This window comes from Bos indicus, chromosome 21, assembly GCF_029378745.1.
Source record: "Bos indicus isolate NIAB-ARS_2022 breed Sahiwal x Tharparkar chromosome 21, NIAB-ARS_B.indTharparkar_mat_pri_1.0, whole genome shotgun sequence".
Lineage (NCBI taxonomy): Eukaryota > Metazoa > Chordata > Mammalia > Artiodactyla > Bovidae > Bos > Bos indicus.
Genome location: NC_091780.1, coordinates 42,199,867 through 42,225,415, shown reverse-complemented (window position 1 = coordinate 42,225,415; position 25,549 = coordinate 42,199,867). Strand labels below are relative to the sequence as shown.

General features: G+C 39.3%; 1 protein-coding gene across 12 annotated transcripts in view; it reads right to left on the bottom strand.

The window, feature by feature from the left end:
* Positions 1-25,549, bottom strand: part of NUBPL (NUBP iron-sulfur cluster assembly factor, mitochondrial) — a 526,006-nt gene that overhangs the window by 463,566 nt on the left and 36,891 nt on the right. For 3 of the 12 annotated variants that reach the window (XM_070775430.1, XM_070775431.1, XM_070775432.1), the window contains exons 1-3: positions 7,721-7,971; positions 7,008-7,155; positions 3,266-3,300 (exon numbers count right to left, since the gene is read on the bottom strand). In XM_070775430.1, the coding sequence (XP_070631531.1) occupies positions 3,266-3,300; positions 7,008-7,155; positions 7,721-7,915 (378 nt within the window). In that variant the 5' untranslated portion in view covers positions 7,916-7,971. Of the gene's footprint in view, positions 1-3,265; positions 3,301-7,007; positions 7,156-7,720; positions 7,987-25,549 lie in introns of those variants that run through there. The other 9 variants (XM_070775428.1, XM_070775427.1, XM_070775425.1 and 6 more) reach the window with 8 other exon arrangements.

Here is a 25,549-nt window from a genome sequence, read left to right as displayed (position 1 = left end):
CCCAAAGAAGAAAGGAGAAAACGGTTAGCAAGGTCTTGGGCAAAGCTGGCTTAAAGGGTAAGCGGGTCAGAGACCCCTCTTACAACACAAGCTCCATGAAATTAAGACTCCATGGGAATGAACCACTAGATCAGCTCCAAAGACACCATCACGCCTGGAGATTTTAAGCCCCAAAGCAACATACCCTAGTACCATTCCCCAGTAAATGTCCCTGGACGTAAGCCATCTATATCAGCTCAGGCAATGAGAAGGCCTCGGAGGAATCTTGAGTTTTCCCTATAGACCAAACATGTCCTTGAAATAAACGCAATATTACTAAAATCTTAAGTTGGGGAATACAGATTATAAGACTATGCCAGATATATATAAATCATATATTTATATATGATCTATCTTCTTTTCTATATGCAGTTAGTCCTCCGGCAGATCACAGTTTAAGTCAAACATCTTGCTCCCAAATCAAAAACACTGTTAATCAAGCTATATACAATGAATCTTTCTTAAATACATGCAAACTAATTAACTAGGACAAGACAGTAACCAACTATAAAATACTGCATTATGTCTGATTATCTTTGAGTTCCACAGCATGCTGCTCAAATTTCCTGACTTTCTTTTTTCTAAGTTATATACTAACATTGCTAAAGAAAAAAAATCAAGAAATGAAAAAAAAAAAAAAACAACTCAACAGAATACTGAAGCCCTGCCTAAGGAAGATTCTACAACGTCTTTAAAGACACTTAAGGATACTAAAATGCTTTCTGAAAAAGTGGCCCAGAGAAAAACATTGCTTTTCCTTTCTTGCGGCCAATTTCCCTGTCATACATCTAGACCATTAAAGACGAAGCTGCTCTCATGCCTGAAGGAGGGGGGTGGGGGTGGGGGTGGGGTGAAGCAAACAGAAAAACAGAAATTTCGGAGCTACCATCTCACCAAACTAGCAACATCTAGGACTTCTCTGGTTGTGTGCTGGATAAAAACCCACTTTCCAATGCAGGGGACATGTTTTGATCCCTGGTCTGGGAAAATTTCACAGGCTGTGGGGCAACTAAGCCCACGCACCACAACTACTGAAGCCTGCCACGCTCTGGGGCCCTTGAGCCGCAGCTAGTAACCCTGTCTGCTGCAGCTACTGAAGCCCGTGGGCCTAGAGGCAGCGAGATGCCTGTGCACCACAAAGAGTGGTGCTCACTGTAACTAGAGAAAGCCCGTGAGCAGCAACTAACACCCAGCACAACCAAAATAAAAGAATGAAAATAAATAATAAATTTTTTAAAAAACTAGCAACATCTGACATGAAGGAATCAATCCCTTTTAACTATTTTTTTCATCCTTAGATCATTTATTACATGGTTACTTCACATTATCTTATGACTCAAAGCTTTGGCTGAAATGATATCCAAATTAAAAGATCCCCATACCTATGAATTTACTTACCTTCCTATCCACTGAACTTTTCCTGTTTCCTCCCTAATTTAAGAAAGATGGGGTCCTTTCTTCAAGGTAACTAAGTGCTTTAATAAAAAGTATTCTTTAAAAAGTAGTACTGGATTTTATTTCAATAAAGTTGCCTAACCATACATGAGTATCTCTCTTCTATTCCAAATTCACATTGAAACCAAACAAACAAACAAACAAAGCTTAAAACTAAATTAAAAATAATCACACAAGAAAACAAAAAAGAATGCATTAGCAATTTAGAGTTCTAAAAAATTCTAGATGCATGGCTCAACCTTTGCTGCTGCTGAGTCACTTCAGCTGTGTCCGACTCTATGCGACCCCATAGACAGCAGCCCACCAGGCTCCCCCGTCCCTGGGATTCTCCAGGCAAGAACACTGGAGTGGGTTGCCATTTCCTTCTCCAATGTGTGAAAGTGAAGTCGCTCAGTCACGTCCAACCCTCAACAACCCCACGGACTGCAGCCTTCCAGGCTCCTCCATCCATGGGATTTTCCAGGCAAGAGTACTGGAGTGGGGTGCCATTGCCTTCTCCGTGGCTCAACCTTTAGCATGCATCAAAATCACCTAGAGGGCTGGTTAAAACACAGACTGTAGGACTCCACCTTGAGGGTTTCTGATGCAGTAGATCTGGGGCTCAAGATTTTATGTGTTTAACAAGTTCCCAGGTGATGCTCATTCTGCTGGTCAGAGGACCACATTATAAGAACCCCCATGCTAAATAAATAGAGATCATTAAAAGGAACCTTTTTTATTAATTCTAATTAGCATCCTCGGAGAGACTCAAACTAATGGTACAACCATTTTTTTAAGTGATCAGGAAAAGCAACTGCAAAATAGGCAAACAGTGCTGAAAAACTAGAAAAAATATAATTTCCAAATTAAAAATAAAAAGGGCTAAATAACAACCACAACCTAATATAGCAGTGTGAAAAATAGCATAAGACATCTTCCAAAACACAGAGCAAAAGACAAAGAGATGGAAAATATGAGAGAAAAATTAACAAGCATAAAAATCAATATCTACCTAATAGATTTCTGGAGAAAGAACAAGCACATCACAAAAAGTAATCAATGAGGAAATTTTCCCTAAGCTGAAAAAGACTCAAGCCTTGTACTGCTTGCCCAATTTCCAAACAGGTAAAAAAAAAATGTAATGCCAACAACCAGATACATATCTGTGATATTTCTAAATTTAAAAGACATAAAGGAAATTCATAAAAGCCTCAAGGGGAAAAACACAGGTTATTACAAAGCAGTATGAATCAAACTATCACCAGACATCTTATTAGCATGCTAGAAGAAAATGGCAAGCTGTTTTCAAGGTTCAGAGAGCAAATTATCGTGAACCTGGAATTCTACATCTAGTCAAACTAGCAAATATGAAGGTAAAATAAAGACACTTTTGGAAATTTAAGGACTTAAGAAAACTGACTTCCTGTATCAGTTTCCTACTTTTACTGTAAAAAATTATCACAGAAATTCAAATGGGTTTCAATGAGCTAGAATTCAGGTACTGACACGATTACATACCTTTGGGAGGCTCTAAGGACAAAAAAACATTTCTTGCCTTCTCTAACTTCTAGAGGCTACCTGAATTCCTTGACCAGCAACCCCCTTCCATTTTCATCACCATTATTAAATGTAACCAGTACTTACGGCAGATTTTTTAGCCCCTTAAAGACATGCAAATAACTAGAGCTACAATATACAGCCCCTGATAAGAGTAAATGAAAAACATCAGTATGCTCTAAATCATTGACTTAAAAATGTTAATAAATTAGTAGTTCTATTAATAAATACCTACCGAATCATTCGCTGCTAGAGCAAGTGCAAGGTTCACTGTAAGAAACAAAGAAGTAATTAAATTTAGTAACTTTCCTTCTACCAGAATTTATTTTGCCTTTTAATATTTTCAATGTAATAACCAAAGCAAGTAAAATTTTAATATAAATCCTTTATTAAAAAAAAATAAACAAGGACATGGAGAGACTATAAAAAGTAAAAAAGACAAAAAGGAAAGTAACATTTCAGCAAAAGCAATAGATGCCTGCCTCAAAACTTTAAATAATCCATTTATCATATGTTACAACTGTGTTTAAATAATCCATTAAATGTTTTAATCATATTAATGTATATATCATTCAATTACTTTCAAAAAATACTTTGCAGAAAAATTACTTTTTAATAAATAAAAATGGAGCTGATCCTACTGTTTTTTAAACATAAATGCAGGTAATACAGGAATTCCAAACACTCTAACTCACAAATACCCACATAACTGAAAGCTTGGATCAGTGAGGAGAGGGAAGGGAAAAAGGTAAGACAATGAAACATTTTCCCAAAAGTGCCTATTAATAGTGAATCTCAGACATAAACGGGGAAAGCAGTAGGCCCCAAAACCACTGTTAACCCAGCAAGAGAGATATGCTACATCTGAGATGAGAAAGAGGTCCAAAAAGAATATATTCCCAAACTGATAAACAGACCCTCATACTGTGGATGATAATTCCTTACCGGACAATGTTACAGATGATGCCAATACTGTTTCTTTTGAAGTATTTAAGAACATAAACTCTCAAGGCAGACCTGGTTCAAACCCCAGGGTCACCACTCTGTCTTTTACAATCTTGAGTATTTTTACCCCCAAGTATGTTTCCTCCTCAATAAAATGAGGTCCTATATCATAACTGTTGTGAGAATCAAATCAAATTCTAAGTGTAAAGTCCTCAGCCTAGGGAATGGCACTTGACAATTCATTATTAAATCATTATTAATGTTTAATAGTTGATTTAATCATTAAATTATAAAATAATTCTGAATTTCAGGTATACTGTAGGTTAAACATAATCCAACTTTGAGGCAGAGTAATTCATTTCACTGTGAGGGTCTTTCTCCATTTACACAACAGAATCTAAGAGCATGTTTGCATTAATCAAAGGTCCTCATTCTAATCCAAAATATTTCTAGCACACATATTCAGAAGGGAAATATTTTGAGACAGTTTGGAATTGGAATAAATATGTATAAGGGAAAGAAATATAATGCAAATGGAGTTACATAGAAATAATCTATTTCTAAAGCAGAGAGAGCAGTTATGAAAAAGTATAGATCAATTATTTGAGATAGATGGTATGATGCTAACAAAGATGAAAGCAAGGAAGGGATGCTTACTAAAGCACACGTACGTCACACACTCAACATTTTCTCATATATTTTCCTGTCTAAATGCTGCCACAGCCCATAACATTAGATGATCTTAGAACCTAAAACAATAAATAAATTTGCTTTAAACAAGTGCTAGCCTACAGATTTGACAAATTATATTGCACAAAACCCAAAGAACTTATGGCTATTATCATGAAAATGCCTTCCATCTTTAACCAAACCAAGTAAACACAGAGCTTGCAAAAGGATTCACACCACTGAAAACAGGTATTTTTTTTTTTGAAACCTTAATTTTCAAAACACAAGTAGAGGTGGATTCTAGAACTGAAAACTAAGAGCTTCCAAATTTTACAAACAAAATATCAAACAGATAGATTGTACGTCCCTAGGAAAGAAAGCAAGAGTGTGTAGGATACAGCATAAATTCATTAAGAACAATCACTAACCATTTTAAATAATAATATGGTATCTATCAAATAGTAATAGTAGGAATCTATCATAACTACAATTCTTGTTAAATCTTAATTTCTTCAAAATATCTGAAAAACTCTTCCACAATACATTCAGGTCAAAATGGGGGGAAAAAACTAAGCTAATAACACTATATAGTTGGATCTATAGCTGGTTATACAACTACAGAACTGCTGTATCCAGGAATTACCAAATATGGCTTTGAGTCAAGACACAGGATCTCTAGTGAAAGTCACAGAACTCTGTACCTGGCCCTTTTTATTTCAAAATGTCATTGGTTTCAATGGAATTAAGTGATTTTAAGGTACATATATGCCCCGAGTTTAGATTAATATCTGAGGAAAAAAAACTTTACAGATCTTAGGGAGGAGGTGCAAGATGGAGTAGGGAATTAAGAGGTTCAAACTACTATTATAAAATCAATAAGCTGTAAGGATATACTATACAACACAGGGATTAGATCCAGTATTTTTTAATAACCATAAATGGAATATAACCTTTAAAAATTGTGAACTATGCTGTATACCTGGAATTTACATAATACTGTACATCAGCTACACTTCAATTTGAAAAAATGCAGAAATATGAGTCAAAAGCTGAAAAAAAAAATACATGATATATACAAGATCTTAATAGTAAGGAACTATGTCAAAACTAACAAAATGAAATACAATAAGGATAGTTATTTTTTTAATCAGCTGCAAAAAGGATAGATTGGAAAAAGATCTGAATTAAGCCATTCCTATTAAAATGACTGAAAATTTTAAGTGATGCAACAAAACTTGAGAGATTTATGACTTCAAATTAATAATACAAGTTGCCTCTGTTGAACTGGAAGGAGGGGAGCTACCTTTTTACATTATTATACTGAAAGTTTTTTTAGAAATAAAAAGTTTCTTTTGAAAAAAATTGGGAATACCTGTTCATTAGTCCTGGATGGTACCTCTTACATTTCTAGTGGGACTTCTTTTATGGGTTCCGAAAGCAGCATTTCAGTCACAATGAAATCTATAATCAATTTGAAAACTCCACCAAAAAAAAAATCCTCTGTTCCAGTATATTAATATAAAGATCTAAAGATTAAATGTTTTAAATAATTAAAAGATTTTCAAATATTAGATCTATTTTGACTTTATAAATGCTGGAAAACTGTTATGGTTAAATGAAAATAGGTCACAATAATGTAAACAATCTCATTGCAACTACTTAGCTCAATGTACACTGAAAAAGATTAGAAAAGAATGCAAATAAAACAAATAAATTTAGTATTTAAAAAAAAAACAAATAAATTTAATATTAAACTTACTAAATGTTTTAAAAATAATAACAATCAAATGTTGAGTACTTACTATATAGGAGACAGGGGGCTACGTGGTTAACTTGTTTAATTTGCATGACCACCCAATGAAAAAGATTATCATCATTGTCACTTTACAGTTAAGTAAACTGAAGATCAGAGAACTTCCCTGGTGGCTCAGACGATAAAGCGTCTGTCTACCATGCAGGAGACCCGGGTTCGAGCCGCAGGTTGGGAAGATCCCCTGGAGGAGGAAATGGCAATCCACTCCAGTACTTTGCCTGGAAAATCCCATGGACGGGGGAGCCTAGTAGGCTACAGTCTATGGGGTCCCAAAGAGTCGGACACGACTGAGCGACTTCACTTTCAAACTGCAGATGTGATGGGCAACCTGACTACCTTTTCCTCGGTCAAGGAGTCAAAGACCTGGCAACATATCTAGTTCTGCCTAACTCCAAAATCTAAGCCCTCAGTCTCTACCAACTCCTCATACTAAGGAACCAGCTATTAGAAACTTCACAAACACTTTTTCAAGAACAAAACTACAACTTTAATATTGTGCACTTGCCAGTTGGCCTAAAGTTCTACTCAAAATGAGAATATCCTATAATACCTGCTGTAGTAGACTTTCCAACTCCACCCTTTCCAGAAGCCACAACTATAACTTGTTTAACACCTTCTATCGGTTTCTGCTTTGGAAGTCCTCGAGACATGATTTGTGATCTTCTTTGTTTTAGGGTCTCACTCTCAGCGCCAGAGAACTTGAGAAGAAGAAGAAAAAACAGTTTTAAAATAAGCTATCTCCATTATTACGCGGTTAAACAATGAGGTATTTGCCACTAACAGGGCTTTCTTTTCTACTTTAATTCTGCTCATCTCCATTAGTTAGGTCTTTAGTGTTATTTACAAATAGGTGTTGATAAAAACTGCAGAGACACATTGTTTAAGTTGGAATTTATTTACCAGGCGTTAAAAATAGCAAGTAAACAATCTCCCTCTTTACGGAGCTAAATCCCCCACGTGTTTTCCTTCTCTTTAACCTATTTTCTAAATAAACACTAAGGAAGCATGTGCAAGCCACACATCCATGTTCTAACCGTCTATTTCACATCCCTCTATGCCTCGCCCTGGTCCTCCTGGGGGCCTGCCTGGAAAGTGGGCACATCCAGACCACTGGGGTCTCACTGAGCAGGGGAGGGGGCCCAAGAGGGACTGAAGTGAGTTCTTGGCAAGAGGCAATTGCAGAACACCTGCAGGGAACCTGCAGCCCTGGCGCCCCAGCATCTCCGACCCGCCCGCCTCCACCTGCCCTGCAGCAACACGGACCTGGCGCCGACAAATCACTAGTCGGCTTCCCCCAAGTGGGACACGGACCCCGCCGCAGCCCCGAAGCGACACTCCACCAAACACCAGCAAACGCCGCCAAACCCCCATGGCGCGGAATACTGCCTGAAGCCCAATCCGGAAACCGTCGCGTCTGGCGCGGGGTGATGACGTCCCGTAGCAACGCTCCGCTTCCATTCCCTAGCGATTAGCCTCTGAGTTTGTTTAGCCCAGGAACGTAACTTGTCGTGGTCTCATCTGTAGCCAGGTACAAACATTTTGTAGCCTTTTACCAAACGTCTGTGAAATATTTTCACGTATATACTCTAATTTGCTCCTCACAGAAGTTCTGGAGTAAGTAGGAGACTCAATACGATTCTCTTTTCGTAGATAAGAAAACTGAGATTTAGAAAGTTTAGAAAACTGACCCGACTAAGAAGTAGGGAGTGGTGGAAGTTAAAAATGACTCCAGGTGTTCTCACAGCGCAGAATATAGTCACTTAAACACTGCCACTATTAAGGATTTTTTTTCTCCTGAATGATCGATAGTAATAGTCTCTTTTGTGTTGGTTTTTCCTGCTATGTGCTTATAATTCTCTGAAAGAGAAATCAGTGCTTTGCTAGGCTCCGAAAAGTTTAGCTAAATCAAAAACCAGATCTAATGAAACAAATTTCACTCAAGAAGCAACTTGAGTGAGACAAAGCTTGAAAGAGGAGATGGAATTTATCCTGGTAAAAGGAAGGATGTATCCATACATTCAAAGCAGATGAGAGTGAAGGAAATCACTTTAGGAAAGAAAGCTGGAAAGCTGATACAGAGACCCCAAAAAAGGATCATTTAGGGTGTAGGGTGATTTATCCTCACATATACCCCATATTTTCTATGGTTGAGTTTTGTTTCATTTGCTTTCTATCTGTAGAAAGTTTATTGTATAATCATTCAGTTTATTTTACTCTGATCTTTAATTTCTTTAGTTTTAATGCAACTGTAGCATAGCAACCTCAAAGAATTATTCTAAGAATTAAATTAGATATTACTGGGGGGAAAATCCATTCAATTTAGAAGGCGCTGAAAAAAATTCAATTCCTTGCTTTTTCTTCCCCAGTCTCAAACTTTGTTACTTCATTCAGTCTTCTTTATCTTACATTAAGTTTAACACTCCTAGGTTACTGTTTTATATCACTTTCTTATTTTATTATTTTGTGATATGTTTTTATGGTTAATTTTCTCAATTTTTAAATTTGTATCTGCTCAATTTTTATAAATTATAAGCCAAAAGTATATAGTTAAGGAGAAATAGCTGTCAGAATAATCCATTTACTAAACAAGAAATGCTGAATATCTGTTTCTCTCCAGGTAACTTTGTAAGTTCTTCCAGACCTCTCTCAGATTTATTCATTTAACAAATATTTATTGAGCAACAAATACACACCAAGCACTACCCTAATCTTAGGGTTTTCAAAACTAAACTATACTGCATCTTTCCACTCAAGGACTTTACGATCCAATGCAAGAGACAGAGTAAGTTAACACACGATTACAGCATGGTTTGAAAAGCATAAGAGAAAATCACTGAGTAATACAAAAGTATAAAGAAGGAGTACCAAATTCAATCAGAAAAGGCTTCTGAATAGCGTAACATCTAAGTTGAATCCTGACTATGGGTAATGTGTAGGAGTCTGCGGGATAATGACTACAGGGTTGTTGTGCAGAGGAAAGAAATGAATTGTTACGAACTGAAAATAATCTGTGTGGCTTGAGGATAGACTGTGAGGTACAGGACTGAAAGAGATGAGGCTGGAGGTTGGTAAGGTAAAGGCTGCCCAGATCATAAAAGGTTTTATACATCCTGTGAAGGAATTTGGACTTTATCTTGAGGGAATCTTATAAGGATTTTAAGCAGGAAAGTAGCATGATCAAACATAACAAATCTGTTGCGTTTTGGAAATACCACTGTGACTGCCAGGCAAAAAAAGAATTGGAGAAGACAGTTCAGAGGCAGGGAGATGGCAGATTACTGCAGTAATCCAAAAGAGATGTTGAAAGCTTGACTTCACATCTCCAAATTTCACTTTGCTTATCTACAAAATAGATAATACTTATTTGTAGTTGTTTTGAGATTGAACTTAATGTACATAGAATGCCTATCACATAGTACAATATTCAATGAATATTAGCTATTGTGATGCTTACTGGTGGTATAGAATTCATTAATTTGGGAAACTACATAAATGTTACTGACACTCTTTGAAAGAAACATAAGAGGAAGAAAACTGAGACCAATGTCTATAGAATGAATGAATGGTTAATTTGATTTATCTTTTCCTCAGATTGGGCTTCCCTGGTGGCTCAGACAGTAAAGAATCTGTCTGCAATGCAGGAGACCGAGGTTCGATCCCTGGGTCAAGAAGATCCTCTGGAGAAGGGAATGGCAACCCACTCCAGAATTCTTGCCTGGAGAATTCCATGGAGAGAGGAGCCTGGTGGGCTACAGCCCATGGGGTCACAAAAAGTCAGACATGACTGAATAACTAACACATTCCTCAGATTACGGATATTGAGAGAGTAGTAGATCTGTCTATTATTTCTTCTTCAATAACCACTGCCATACAGACACATACTCACCCATGGCCCCTTCTCAAAAGAGTATTCTTGCTCAGCTCCTAAGAACTGCTGAGTCATTTGACCCATCCCCATGGTCACAAATTGGATTAAAGACTGACATACAATCAAAACTGGACCAATCATATTCTTTCCCCAGAGGACTTAAAACATAGGAGATGCTACTCAATCTTAGTTTGCATTTGAACTGGTATGACTAAAGTGACCATTTTCTAGTTTGTACACAGAGAAATAGAAAAAGCCAATGCCAAGAAAGAAAAACAAAGCAGATAATAAGAGATCATGTGTCCAGAGAAGGAAGGGAGGACAGCTGTACTGGTTCATAACAGTTTTCTGGTTCCTGCTTCTAGTCCATAGTAAAGTTCAGCTATACTTCCTATCCTTAGGTCCATAAGATACACTTACATCTTCCAACAAATTCTCTTCTTGCCTTGGCCTACTTTGGGTGGGTTTCTGTGGATTTGTAACTATGGTGAGATAAATTTTATAATATTTATAGAGGACTTCCCCCTATAGTTTCTTGTAGCTCATATAGCCCTTCCGCATTTGGACAAACCATATGGCATTGTATTATGATACCTTGAGGTGTGCCAGTTGTTGAGTGAACATGCCAAGCACAACGGTGACAAACACAGTTACAAAAGCTAACAGCTAAGGGTAACAAAATGTAAGTATGGCAAGAAGATGAATTCCTGGTTACACAGTGACGCTGCTATGCCGGTCCTGGCCTGTGTCTCTAGACCTCCTGTTGTATGAGATAATCAATTGTTTAAACCACCGTTGGTTAGGATTTCTTTTATTTGAAGCTAAAATTATCTGCACTTATTGCAGATAATTTCCATCCCTAAGAAAGAACCCCATAAACTTTGACTACCTCTCCTCATTCAGCTAAGATTGAGCCCCAGTGAGGAAGGGGAAAGAGAGAGCCTCAAATCAGTTAGAGGGATATGAGAAGAACAGAATCAATGGCCACATTCCCAGATAGAACTCAGTGTAGTGGCAGGGACTACACAATAAAAATGGCTGAGTGTTGTGTTTAGGCAAACAGTCTGAGACAGCCTCGTTGTATTTGCCCCCACAAAGAGCCACAGGAGTGGCTGAGAGAAAACTGATCCGTAAAGAGACCTTGGTGGTGATTTAATCTCTCAGTCATGTCTGACTCTTGTGACCCCATGGACTGTAGCCCTTCAGGCCTAAAGATCAACTAAACAGACATTTCTCTAAAGAAGATATACAGATGGCCAATAAGCACATGAAAAGATGCCCATCATAGTTAATTATTAGAGAAATGAAAATCAAAACAGCAATGAGGTACCACCTCACATCAGTCAGAATGGCCATCATTTAAAAGTCTGCAAATAACATATGCTGGAGAGGGTGTGGAGAAAAGGGACCCCTCCTGCTCTGTTGGTGGGAATGTAAACTAGTACAGCCACTATGAAAAACAGTATGGAAGTTCCTCAAAAAACTAAAATCAGAGTTGCCATATAATTCAGCAATCCCACTCCTGGGCATATGCCCAGACAAAATCATAATTCAGAAAGACACATGCACGCCAACACATACAGCCGCTCTATCCACAGTAGCCAAGACATGGAAATAACCTAAATGTCCACTGACAGATGAAAGGATAAAGAAGATGTGGTAAAAAAAAAAAAAAAAAAAAAGGAAGAAGATGTGGTAAACACACACACACACACACACACACACGCACACAGGAATATTACTCAGCCACTAAAAAGAATGAAATAATGACATTTGCAGCACCATGGATGGACCTAGAGATTACCATAGTAAGCAAAGTAAGTCAGAAAGAGAAAGACAAATATTAATACCACACTATATCACTTACATATGGACTCTAAAATATGACCCAAATGAACATATCTGTGAAAGAAAAACAGACTCACAAATACTGAAGTGTGGTTACCAAGGGGGAGGGGCCGAGGGAGGGATTGGGAGTTTGGGGTTAGCAGATGCCAACCATCGTATACAGGATGGATGAACAAAAAGGTCCTACTGTATAGCACAGGGGACTATATTCAATATCCTGTGACAAACCATGATGGAAAACATGATGAAAAAGAATGTGTGTGTGTGTGTGTGTGTGTGTGTGTGTGTGTAACTGAGTCAGCTTGCTGCACAGAATTAAACACAATGTTGTAAATCAACTATCAGATCAGATCAGATCAGATCAGTCGCTCAGTTGTGTCCGACTCTTTGCAACCCCATGAATCGCAGCACGCCAGGCCTCCCTGTCCATCACCAACTCCTGGAGTTCACTCAGACTCACGTCCATCGAGTCAGTGATGCCATCCAGCCATCTCATCCTCTGTCGTCCCCTTCTCCTCTGCCCCCAATCCCTCCCAGCATCAGAGTCTTTTCCAATGAGTCAACACTTCGCATGAGCTGGCCAAAGTACTGGAGTTTCAGCTTTAACATCATTCCTTCCAAAAAAATCCCAGGGCTGATCTCCTTCAGAATGGACTGGTTGGATCTCCTTGCAGTCCAAGGGACTCTCAAGACTCTTCTCCAACACCACAGTTCAAAAGCATCAATTCTTCGGCACTCAGCCTTCTTCACAGTCCAACTCTCACATCCATACATGACTACTGGAAAAACCATAGCCTTGACTAGACGAACCTTTGTTGGCAAAGTAATGTCTCTGCTTTTCAATATGCTTTCTAGGTTGGTCATAACTTTCCTCCCAAGGAGTAAGCGCCTTTTAATTTCATGGCTGCACTCACCATCTGTAGTGATTTTGGAGCCCAGAAAAATAAAGTCTGACACTGTTTCCACTGTTTCCCCATCTATTTCCCATGAAGTGATGGGACCGGATGCCATGATCTTCGTTTTCTGAATGTTGAGCTTTAAGCCAACTTTTTCACTCTCCTCTTTCACTTTCATCAAGAGGCTTTTGAGTTCCACTTCACTTTCTGCCATAAGGGTGGTGTCATCTGCATATCTGAGGTTATTGATACTTCTCCTGGCAATCTTGATTCCAGCTTGTGCTTCTTCCAGCCCAGTGTTTCTCATGATGTACTCTGCATTGAAGTTAAATACAGGGTGACAATATACAGCCTTGACGAACTCCTTTTCCTATTTGGAACCAGTCTGTTGTTCCATGTCCAGTTCTAACTGTTGCTTCCTGACCTGCATACAGATTTCTCAAGAGGCAGATCAGGTGGTCTGGTATTCCCATCTCTTTCAGAATTTTCCACAGTTTCTTGTGATCCACACAGTCAAAGGCTTTGGCATAGTCAATAAAGCAGAAACAGATGCTTTTCTGGAACTCTCTTGCTTTTTCCATGATCCAGCAGATGTTGGCAATTTGATCTCTGGTTCCCCTGCCTTTTCTAAATCCAGCTGGAACATCAGGAAGTTCACGGTTCACATATTGCTGAAGCCTGGCTTGGAGAATTTTGAGCATTACTTTACTAGCGTGTGAGATGAGTGCAATTGTGGGTAGTTTGAGCATTCTTTGGCACTGCCTTTCTTTGGGATTGGAATGAAAACTGACCTTTTCCAGCAGTTTCCACAGGACCTTTTCCAGTGGTCCTGTGGCCATTGCTGAGTTTTCCAAATTTGCTGGCATATTGAGTGCAGCACTTTCACAGCATCATCTTTCAGGATTTGGAATAGCTCAACTGGAATTCCATCACCTCCACTAGCTATGTTCGTAGTGATGCTTTCTAAGGCCCACTTGACTTCACATTCCAGGATGTCTGGCTCTAGGTCAGTGATCACACCATCGTGATGATCTGGGTCGTGAAGATCTTTTTTGTACAGTTCTGTGTATTCTTGCCATCTCTTCTTAATATCTTCTGCTTCTGTTAGGTCCATCCCATTTCTGTCCTTTATCGAGCCCATCTTTGCATGAAATGTTCCCTTGGTATCTCTGATTTTCTTGAAGAGATCCCTAGTCTTTCCCATTCTGTTGTTTTCCTCTATTTCTTTGCATTTATCGCTGAAGAAGGCTTTCTTATCTCTTCTTGCTATTCTTTGGAACTCTGCATTCAGATGTTTATATCTTTCCTTTTCTCCTTTGCTTTTTGCTTCTCTTCCTTTCACAGCTATTTGTAAGGCCTCCCCAGACAGCCATTTTGCTTTTTTGCATTTCTTTTCCATGGGGATGGTCTTGTTCCCTGTCTCCTGTACGTCACGAATCTCATTCCATAGTTCATCAGGCACTCTATCAGATCTAGGCCCTTAAATCTATTTCTCACTTCCACTGTATAATCATAAGGGATTTGATTTAGGTCATACCTGAATGGTCTAGTGGTTTTCCCTACTTTCTTCAATTTAAGTCTGAATTTGGTAATAAGGAGTCCATGGTCTGATCCACAGTCAGCTCCTGGTCTTGTTTTTGCTGACTGTATAGAGCTTCTCCATCTTTGGCTGCAAAGAATATAATCAATCTGATTTCAGGGTTGACCATCTGGTGATGTCCATGTATAGAGTCTTCTCTTGTGTTGTTGGAAGAGGGTGTTTGTTATGACCAGTGCATTTTCTTGGCAAAACTCTATTAGTCTTTGCCCTGCTTCATTCCGTATTCCAAGGCCAAATTTGCCTGTTACTCCAGGTGTTTCTTGACTTCCTACTTTTGCATTCCAGTCCCCTATAATGAAAAGGACATCTGTTTTGGGTGTTAGTTCTAGAAGGTCTTGTAGGTCTTCATAGAAGCCTTCAACTTCAGCTTCTTCAGCATTACTGGTTGGGGCATAGACTTGGATTACTGTGATATTGAATGGTTTGCCTTGGAAATGAACAGAGATCATTCTGTCGTTTTTGAGATTGCATCCAAGTACTGCATTTCGGACTCTTTTGTTGACCATGATGGCCACTCCATTTCTTCTGAGGGATTCCTGCCCGCAGTAGTAGATATAATGGTCATCTGAGTTAAATTCATCCATTCCAGACCATTTCAGTTCGCTGATTCCTAGAATGTCAACATTCACTCTTGCCATCTCTTGTTTGACCACTTCCATTTGCCTTGATTCATGGACCTGACATTCCAGGTTCCTATGCAATATTGCTCTTTACAGCATCAGACCTTGCTTCTATCACCAGTCACATCCTCAGCCGGGTATTCTTTTTCTTTGGCTCCATCCCTTCATTCTTTCTGGAGTTATTTCTCCACTGATCTCCAGTAGCATATTGGGTACCTACTGACCTGGGGAGTTTCTCTTTCAGTATCCTATCATTTTGCCTTTTCATACTGTTCATGGGGTTCTCAAGGCAAGAATACTGAAGTGGTTTGCCATTCCCTTCTCCAGTGGACCACATTCTGTCACATCTCTTCACCATGACCCACCCGTCTTGGGTTGCCCCACGGGCATGGCTTAGTTTCATTGAGTTAGACAAGGCTGTGGTCCTAGTGTGATTAGATTGACTAGTTTTCTGTGAATATTTTAAAAATAAAATACACGTGCATGATCAGATGTGGACGACTCTTTGCGACCCCTTGGACTTTAGTTGTCCAGGTCCTCTTTCCTTTGGATTTCCCAGGCAGGAATACTGGAGTGAGTTGCCATTTCCTACTCCAGGGTAACTTCTGACCCAGGGAATCTTCTGCTATGTCTCCTGCAGCTCCTGCATTGGTAGGCAGATTCTTTACTACCTGGGAAGCCCCAAATAAAATCATAATGAAATACAAAAGAGAGAGAGAGCTTAAGGTAAAGAAAAATAGTAAGACTTGGTAATAATCTGCATAGTTAAGTATCTGGCATTTCAGTGGATGCTGGTATGGATAGATAAAGACCACGAGAATTACATTCACATCACCATGTCTGGACACTATAGCAAATAGATGGGGAAACAGTGGAAACAGTGGCTGACTTTATTTTGGGGGGCTCCAAAATCACTGCAGATGGTGATTGCAGCCATGAAATTAGAAGACACTTACTCCTTGAAAGGAAAATTATGACCAACCTAGATAGCATATTCAAAAGCAGAGACATTACTTTGCAACAAAGGTTCGTCTAGTCAAGGCTATGGTTTTTCCAGTGGTCATGTATGGATGTGAGAGTTGGACTGTGAAGAAAGCTGAGCACCAAAGAATTGATGCTTTTGAACTGTGGTGTTGGAGAAGACTCTTGAGAGTCCCCTGGACTGCAAGGAGATCCAACCAGTCCATTCTAAAGGAGATCAGTCCTGGGTGTTCTTTGGAAGGACTGATGCTGAAGCTGAAACTCCAGTACTTTGGTCACCTCATGCGAAGAGTTGATTCATTGGAAAAGACCCTGATGCTGGGAGGGATTGGGGGCAGGAGGAGAAAGGGACAACAAAGGATGAGATGGCTGGATGGCATCACTGACTCAATGGACATGAGTTTGAGTAAACTCCGGGAGTTGGTGATGGACAGGGAGGCCTGGCGTGCTGTGATTCATGGGGTCTCAAAGAGTTGGACACGACTGAGTGACTGAACTGAACTGAACTGATACAGAAACTATATATATGGAGTCTGTGATGGGGTCTTACTTATCAAGATTAAGTTTCTACCACCCTAAGAAAATTTAACAAATACTGATCAAAACAAAGAGAATTATTTTGAATGTCTCCTGTGCATACAGTAATAGTATGTATTGTTTTCAAGAAAGGGAGTATCTGTACCTGCTAGATTACTCTCTCTCAAAATGTATATATATCCTCCTTAGGTGACCAAGAACTCATTGAAAGCTCAGATACCCAAACAAATAAGAAGCCTGCCTTATTTCCTGCCCATAAACCTCAGGTACTTCCTCAGGGTTGCACAACTTGGCTCAACTCACTAAAGAAGAGAAGAGTCTTGTGGACTGTTTCCATTCTCTGCTGAATAGTCTAAATAAAGCCCCCAAACTAGTGCTACTTCCTTCAGTTTAAGGTGACTGTCCCCAGCTGAGTCTCTCATCCTGTTCAAAGGCCTCACGAAAATGAAAACCTCACCCCATCTATGCTGCTGCTACTGCTAAGTCGCTTCATTCATGTCTGCCTCTGTGCGACCCCATAGACGGCAGCCCACCAGGCTTCCCCCTCCCTGGGATTCTCCAGGCAAGCACACTGGAGTGGGTTGCCATTTCCTTCTCCAATGCATGAAAGTGAAAAGTGAAAGTGAAGTCGCTCAGTCGTGTCCGACTCTAGCGACCCCATGGACTGCAGCCAACCAGGCTCCTCTGTCCATGGGATTTTCCAGGCAAGAGTACTGGAGTGGGGTGCCATTGCCTTCTCCGCATCCCATCTATGGACTTGTCTAAATGACAGCCCCATTAACTGACTCTACTTTGCCTCATAATGTGATTTGTTTCTGAATCTCTCTACTCTTGACTAAGCATGAAACTGGCTTTTATCTATATCTAATACAAATGTTCACATTAAAATATATGGAGTAATTCTGCTTAGGAGAATAACTTCCCAGTGAGCCAGGCTCTCTGTAGGAAACCTGGTCTACAAAGTTTGTGGATTTTCCCATAACAAAGACTTTGCTGGCCTTTCAGTACCTTAGCTCACATAAAGTTCTGTCAAAGAAGTTCCTCATTCTTATGTTTAAAAATTGCACAAAACCAATATATGTACAGGGTTTCCTCCACTATCTGAAAGTAGAGTGCTCCTATGAAACCATATGAAAGCTGAAATGGTGTAAGGCAAAAAAGCAATCACCTTAGGGTACATCTTACTAATAGATGCATAAAATATTAATAAATTGAGATACAGCACTGATGCTCACAGAAATAGTTCAAAGCTACGGTGACTTAGAAGGAAAGCTATGACAAACCCAGACAGTGTATTAAAAGCAGAGAAATCACTTTGCCAACAAATGTCCATATAGTCAAAGCTATGGTTTTTCCAGTAGTCATATACAGATATGAGAGTTGGACCATAAAGAAGGCTGAGCGCCAACGAATTAATGCTTTCGAACTATGGTGTTGGAGAAGACTCTAGAGAGTGCCTTGGTCAGCAAGGAGATCCAGCCAGTCCATCCTAAAGGAGATCAGTCCTGAGTGTTCATTAGAAAGACTGATGCTGAAGCTGAAGTTCCAATACTTTGGGCACCTGATATAAAGAGTCACTGGAAAAAACCCGGATGCTGGGAAAAATTGAGGGCAGGAGGAGAAGGGGACGGCAGAGGATGAGATGATTAGATAACATTACTGACTCAATGGACATGAATTTGAACAAACTCAGGGAGATAGTGAAAGCCAGGGAAGCCTGGCATGCTGCAGTCCATGGGGCTGCAAAGAATCGGACACAACTTAGCAACTGAGCTACAACAAAGGGTCCAACCAACAACAATAAAAATGACAACTTGATGCTGAGATGCTGCATATAGTTCCTGGGGAAGGAGCTTGAGGTGCCAACTTGCTGCTCAGGGGGCACTGCCTCTATAGACACTTGCTGTAAAACAAATGCTGAACGCTATTTTCACTTTCCACCTTTTTTCCATAAAAGTAAAAATCCTCTTCAGATTTCATTTAGTGAAAATACGTACTTATCGTAGGTCCTTCATATAGACAAAGGGGCATAAAGCAAACTTTGGAAAAGAGGGGGAAATACCTGTATGTTCTTAGACTGGATAGGCTTCTGATAATGCCTCCAAATGACTAAAACTTCACCTCTAGAATGAGACAGGGTGGGTCTCTAAATGCCAGTATACAAAGCTGGGTAAATCATGGGTGATTTGACATTTGAATTTCTGATTTATATGATTGAACTGAATCCTTGGGCAAAGGTCAGGGGCTCACATTATAACTGAATAGAGTCTATTTTTAATGCTACACCTTCAAAGAAGCTCCTACCCTGAAACAGAAGCCACACTATCAGAATTCAGAAAAAGTATTTTTCTCCTCAGGCAAATACTTGCTACACCCAAGGCCTTAGTGTTCCCAGTCTTTTGTTTTTTTGTTTCATTTGCTCTGGCATCAAACCTGTATTTTTTCAGCAAAGTCCTTCCTGCCCTTCAATTCTATACTAGAGATGAGAAGACATAAGTTTCTATAAGACTTGGCTAAAACCTGACTTCACTCTGTATTCAGAAGAGAATTTTCCTGTGTATTTCAGAGAACATTCCAAGGACAATGACAAAGCAGAGCCCTGTCAAAATACCAAACCTACACTTCAGCTAATAAAAAGGAGACATGTAGATGTTTGTCTGTTTGAAGCTGCTACCACAATATTAGAATGTCTTCTTTGATCATGTGGCTTACATAATATCTTAGTCTACTTGGCATGGTGGTACCCCATCTTGTCAATTCATTTCTTGACCTTTTCTATTTAGGATTTATGAACCATAGATATTATACATGATATGTCATTAATACTGCAGGCACAAAATTTATTCAGTCCTTTTATGTGAGTGAAGAACTCCTACCAAATCACTATAATCTCTCAAAATACATCTATAGTCTGATTTAGAGCAGTAGAGCAGAAATACCAACATTAAGGGTTATAATATCAATTTGCCCTAAAATAAACTGGCAAACTTAAAAATAGGAAATGTATCTATCTTTGTCTTCAGCCTTCCACACAACTCTTAAGCTGCAGGAAGTGCTCCAGTTCATACCAACCAAACTTACAAGTACTATTTCCATTTTCCATGGCATTTCTTCTGCAGCTTAAAAATAAAAACAAAATAGGATTTTCCTGACTACCCATTCAGGCTAATGAACTTATTCTCAATCCTATTAGAGGCCATCCACTAACTATAACTCAACAATCCAAACATTATTGAAGCGGTAATTACTAATCTCTCCCATCATAGGCTTTTGCAGTCTTTGTTAGTCTTCAAATAGATAAAAATGTTTTCACACAGAAAATGATCATTTGTGCATAATTGCTCTAAACTGTTTAATAGCTGGTGTTTTGACTTGTTAAGAATACAAAGAGCTCTCTTAATTACCTGATGAAGTTTTGTCAATTACTCAGTCAACAACCTTATTACAGTAATGCCACAGTGACTCTCTTTTGATCATTTCTAATCATATCCAAGCATTACTATTTAACCTTATTTTATCTGTAGAGGAACATGTTGGCAGGTAGGGTTTCCCTGATGGCCAAGTGGTAAAGAACCTGCCTGCCAGTGCAGGAGATACAGGAGATGTGGGTTTGATTCCTGAGTCAGGAAGATGCCCTGGAGGAGAGTAAAGCAACTCACTCCAGTATTCTTGCCTGGAGAATCCCATGGACAGAGAAGCCTGGGGGCTACAGTCCATGGGGTCACAAAGATGTGGACGCAGCTGAAGTGACTTGGCACTCACACATGCAAGCACATGCTGGCCTGTGCTGCTGAGAATGCCATTTTTAGTAGATATCGCTTATCGATATAACAAAAGTAATATCATGTGCTGATAAACCATTTGTTGATAAAACTCATATATATGTGAGACTATTTTTCTCTAACATTTTTCTGAAGTACAACTCTTTACTATTTTTTCAGGGTCTGATGTAGGGTATCTCATTTCATAGCTGACAGTAGTAGATAAACAGCAGAATAGTGGAAGAAAAAATAATGTGCTTAGTAGTTTATACCTACTTGCTTGTGATACTGTATTGCTAACTAGAAAATTCTATTAAGTCATTCTCATCAATTCCTTCTGGATTATAGAATTAATTGAATACTATTTCTTCTTTTTTTTGGCCATGTCATGTGACATGTGGATCTTAGTTCCCTAGCCAGGGTTGAACCTGTGCCCCCTGCAGTGGTACTAACCACTGAACCTCCAGAGAATTCCCCTGAGCAAGATTTCTTAATGGGTATCTCTCTTGGTAGATTGTCATATGTCAAACTAATCAGTTCTTTTCCAACTAAGATACCTCAAATGATCCCTGTCTCCTGGCATTTACTGCTGCTGCTGCTGCTAAGTCGCTTCAGTCGTGTTCAGCTCTGTGAGACCCCATAGACGGCAGCCCACCAGGCTCCCTCATCCCTGGGATTCTCCAGGCAAGAACACTGGAGTGGGTTGCCATTGCCTTCTCCAATGCAGGAAAATGAAAAGGGAAAGTGAAGTCGCTCAGTCGTGCCTGACTCTTCACGACCCCATGGACTGCAGCCTACCAGGCTCCTCCATGGGATTTTCCAGGCAAGAGTACTGGAGTCGAGTGCCATTGCCTTCTTCTATTAAGAGCACAAGACTCAGTAAATAGAGTAATGAAAGAGAAGAAAGAACATAAAAGATCCACACTTACACAGATTTTTGTTTTACAAAAAGCACCAAAGTATCCAATTAGGAAAGTCTTTACAACAATGACAGTCAAATAACCCTGACTCCCATCAAACACCATCAAGGTGGATGATAAACCTAAACATAAAAATTGTGATTTTGGAGTAATCAAGTTTTTAGATGGGTCATACAACACAATAACTATTAAAGAAAAAATTGAAGAATTAAGCAATATTCAAAATTCATCAAAAGATACCATTAAGAAAAGGAATAGGCAAGCCACAGATTGGGCTTCCAAGGCGGTGCTGTGGTAAAGAATTCACCTGCCAATGAAGGAGGTACAGGAAATTTGGGTTCAATCCCTGGGTTGGGAAGAGTCCCTGAAGTAGGAAATGGCAACCCACTCCAGTATTCTTGTCTTGAAAATTGCATGGACAGAGGAGCCTGGCAGGCTACAGTCCATGGCGTCTCAAAGTGTTGGAGGCAACTGAGTACGCATACACGAGCCACAGATTAGGAAAAGATACTTACAAAATATGAATCTAATAAGAACTGTTGTTATCTAGAACTTGTCCAATATGTAGCCGACGTAGCTATTTCAATTTAAATATAATTTAAAATATACTTCTTCATTTGCACTAGTTGCATTTCACAATAAATACATTTCACTATGCAGAATATTTTATGGGACAGCACTGGTCTAGAATGTAAAAAAAGAAAAGAAAAGAAAAAATCCACAACTGACAATAACTAGACAATCCAATTGAGAAATAGAATAAATATTTGAAAATATGTTTCATAAAAGTGAAGATACATGGATAGCCAACGTTATTAGTTAACAAAGAAATGCAAATTTAAATTACAATGGTATATAATTACAACACACCCACTAGAATGGTTAAAATGTAAAGGAATGACAAAACCAAACACTGACAAGGTCGTGGGGTAACCGGAACTTTCTCACAGTATTGCTTGGAATTTAAAATGGTATGACCACTTTGGACATGAATTTGAGCAAACTCCGGGAGACAGTGAAGGACAGTGAAGCCTGGCGTGCTGCCAGTCCATGAGGTCACAAAGAGTCAGACACAATTGAGTGACTGAACAACCACCGCCACTTTGGAAAATAGTCTGGCATTAGAAGATCTAAATATATACCTATCCTATGACGTAGCAATTCCACTCCTAGGCATAAATAAAAACACATTTCCCACAAAGATTTGAATGCAAGTGTTTGTAACAGCTTTATTCATAATAACTCCAAACTGGAAATAGCCCAGATGTACATAAATAGAAGCTAGCTACAGTGTGCTCAGTCGTGTCTGATTCTTTTCAACTACATGGACAGTAGCCCACCAGGCTCCTCCGTCCATGCAATCTCCCAAGCAATATTACCGGAGTGGGTTGCCATTTCCTCCTCAAGTGGATCTTCCCAACCCAGGGATCAAACCCACGTCTTTGGCATCTCCTGCATTGACAGGCAGATTCTTTACCACTAGCATCACCTGGGAAACCCACATAAATTAGCAGAATGGATTTTAAAATTGCTTTATATTTGTAAATAACAGGTAGTGAAAAAGAACAGACATGAAACAACATAGATATCTAAAAAACATTATGCCAGTGAAAGAAATCTTACACGTGAGAGCATATACTGGATGACTCAGTTTATATAAAACTCTAAAACAGGCAAAAATAATCCATGGTGGAGAAAAAATTAGAACAGTGATTCCAGAGGAGGTGAGGGCAGAGGTTATTTGGGAAGGGGCATGAGGATCTTTCTCATCTGGAGTGATGGTAATGTTCCATATGTCACAGTGGTTTGGGCTACCCATGCATATGTGTAAAATTCAGTGAACATACACTTAACATTTGCACATTTCATTACAGTAAATTTCACATTTTAAAAATTGTTCTGAACTGTAGCTATTAATACACATAATGGACAAAGTATTTAGGGAGAAGTATACTAATATCTGCGGAGAAGGCAATGGCAACCCACTCCAGTCCTCTTGCCTGGAAAATCTCGTGGGCGGAGGAGCCTGGTAGGCTGCAGTCCATGGGGTCGAGAAGAGTCGGACAAGACTGATCGACTTCACTTTCACTTTTCACTTTCATGCACTAGAGAAGGAAATGGCAGCCCACTCCAGTGTTCTTGCCTGGAGAATCCCAGGGACAGGGGAGCCTGGTGGGCTTCCGTCTATGGGGTCGCACACAGTCGGACATGACTAAAGCGACTTAGCAGCAGTAGCAGCAGCATACTAATATCTGCAAGCAAATTTACAATGCATCCAAAAATTAGATGGTTTAGATAGAGGGATGAATAGATGGAAATGTGACAGAACAAACAGAGTAAAAAGTTAATAGCAGGTACTTCCCTGGCAACCCAGTGGTTTAGACTCTGTACTGCCAATGCAGGGGGCACAGGTTCAAATCTGCAATGCCTCGTAGGAGAATAAGATCACACACGCCACAGAGCATGCTCAAAAGATTAAAAAAAAAAAAAGTTAATAGTAAATCTAGGTATGAATAGATTTCACTGCAAAATTCTTTCAATTTTGCTATGTGTTCAAATTTTTTATAATAAAACATTGGTGAGGGGGAAAAAGATATCCCAGGCCTGTCAAAGAATTCCAGTATTAAATCTCCAAAATAAAAATTGAGAGAAAAATATGATGTCAAAATCATATTTTTCTCTTGCTCTTGTCTATAGCTTCATCCTACAGGTCCCTGAGCTGCACTTCCCTATCTCACATGAGATAATTCCCTCCCTTCAAGGATTCTGAGTATTATAGAAAAAAGAAACACTCAGAGTCTTTGCAACTGCAATTTTTACTTAAAGCTCTGTTTTATCTTCTGTCCTTTTATCTTCTGTGCAAGAATATAGGCAGGTTCTGATTTAGAGTTTTCAGATTTTGGTAGTCCACCAAAATCAAAATGCTAATGAGCACTGACTAGTAATATTTCCAAAATTAAAATAAAAATAAGGAGTCAGGAAGAAAAGAAAATGATTTTTTTAATGTAAGTAATGCTATTCTCCTATAAAAGAGGAAGATATGAAAAGAGTGGAAGGAGAGAAAGTTTAGAGGAACTTGAAAAACACTACCTCAGTCAGGTGATCAGGATCAACATCAACAGAGATAGGTCATTGTTGATGGTATGTGCCTGTTATAATAAATAATCTGACTGCCCTTTATCCCTGGTGCCTGGGCAGTAGACTCTAAATCCTTGGAATTTTCTGTGTAATTGGAATATCTTTGTTATTTCTGAGCCCCTTGAACTATACCTGAGTTTATGCTAATAAGATACCTTAGGATGGAAGCTGGCCATGCCAGAGAGACCAACCAGGTGAGCCAAGTGATATCAGCACAGCCTGACCCCCCTCCACGGAGGGGAAGTATACTGGAGAATGCATCCAATTACATTGTCAATGATCCAATCAATCATACCTACGCAATGAAACCCCAGTAAAAATTCTGGACACCAAAGCTCAGAGGTGCTTCCTGGTTGATGAGCAAATTGATGTGCCAAGAGGGTGATGCACCCTGATTCCATGGGGAAAGAGCATGGAAGCTTAGTGTTTGAGATCCTCCCCAACTGCACCCTATGTGTCTCTTCACTTGGCTGGTCCTGATTCATATCCTTTCTAATAAAGCTGTAATCTTAAGTATACCTCTTTCCTGAGTCATGTGAGTTGTTCTAGTGAATTATCAAAGCTTCAGGGCTTGTGGGGATCCTTGAATTTATATAGCCATTTGGTCAGAAGTGCAGGTGGGAAAGGAAACCTCAAAATTGCAACTGGTGTCTGAAGCACGGGTAGTCTTATTGGGGACTGTGCCCTTAATCTGGAGTCTGTGCTAACTCCAGGTGGTTAACATCAGAACTATGTTGCAAAGTTGTAGTACCCTTGATATAATGCAATGAAAATAGCACTTTATCTCTGAGGCCAAAACCCCTCGTCTAATCATAAGCAAAAACATCAAAGAAATCACAGTTAAGGAACATTCTATAAAATACGTTATCAGTACTACTCAAAATTGTCATCAAAAGCAAGGAAAGTGTGAGAAACTGTCACAG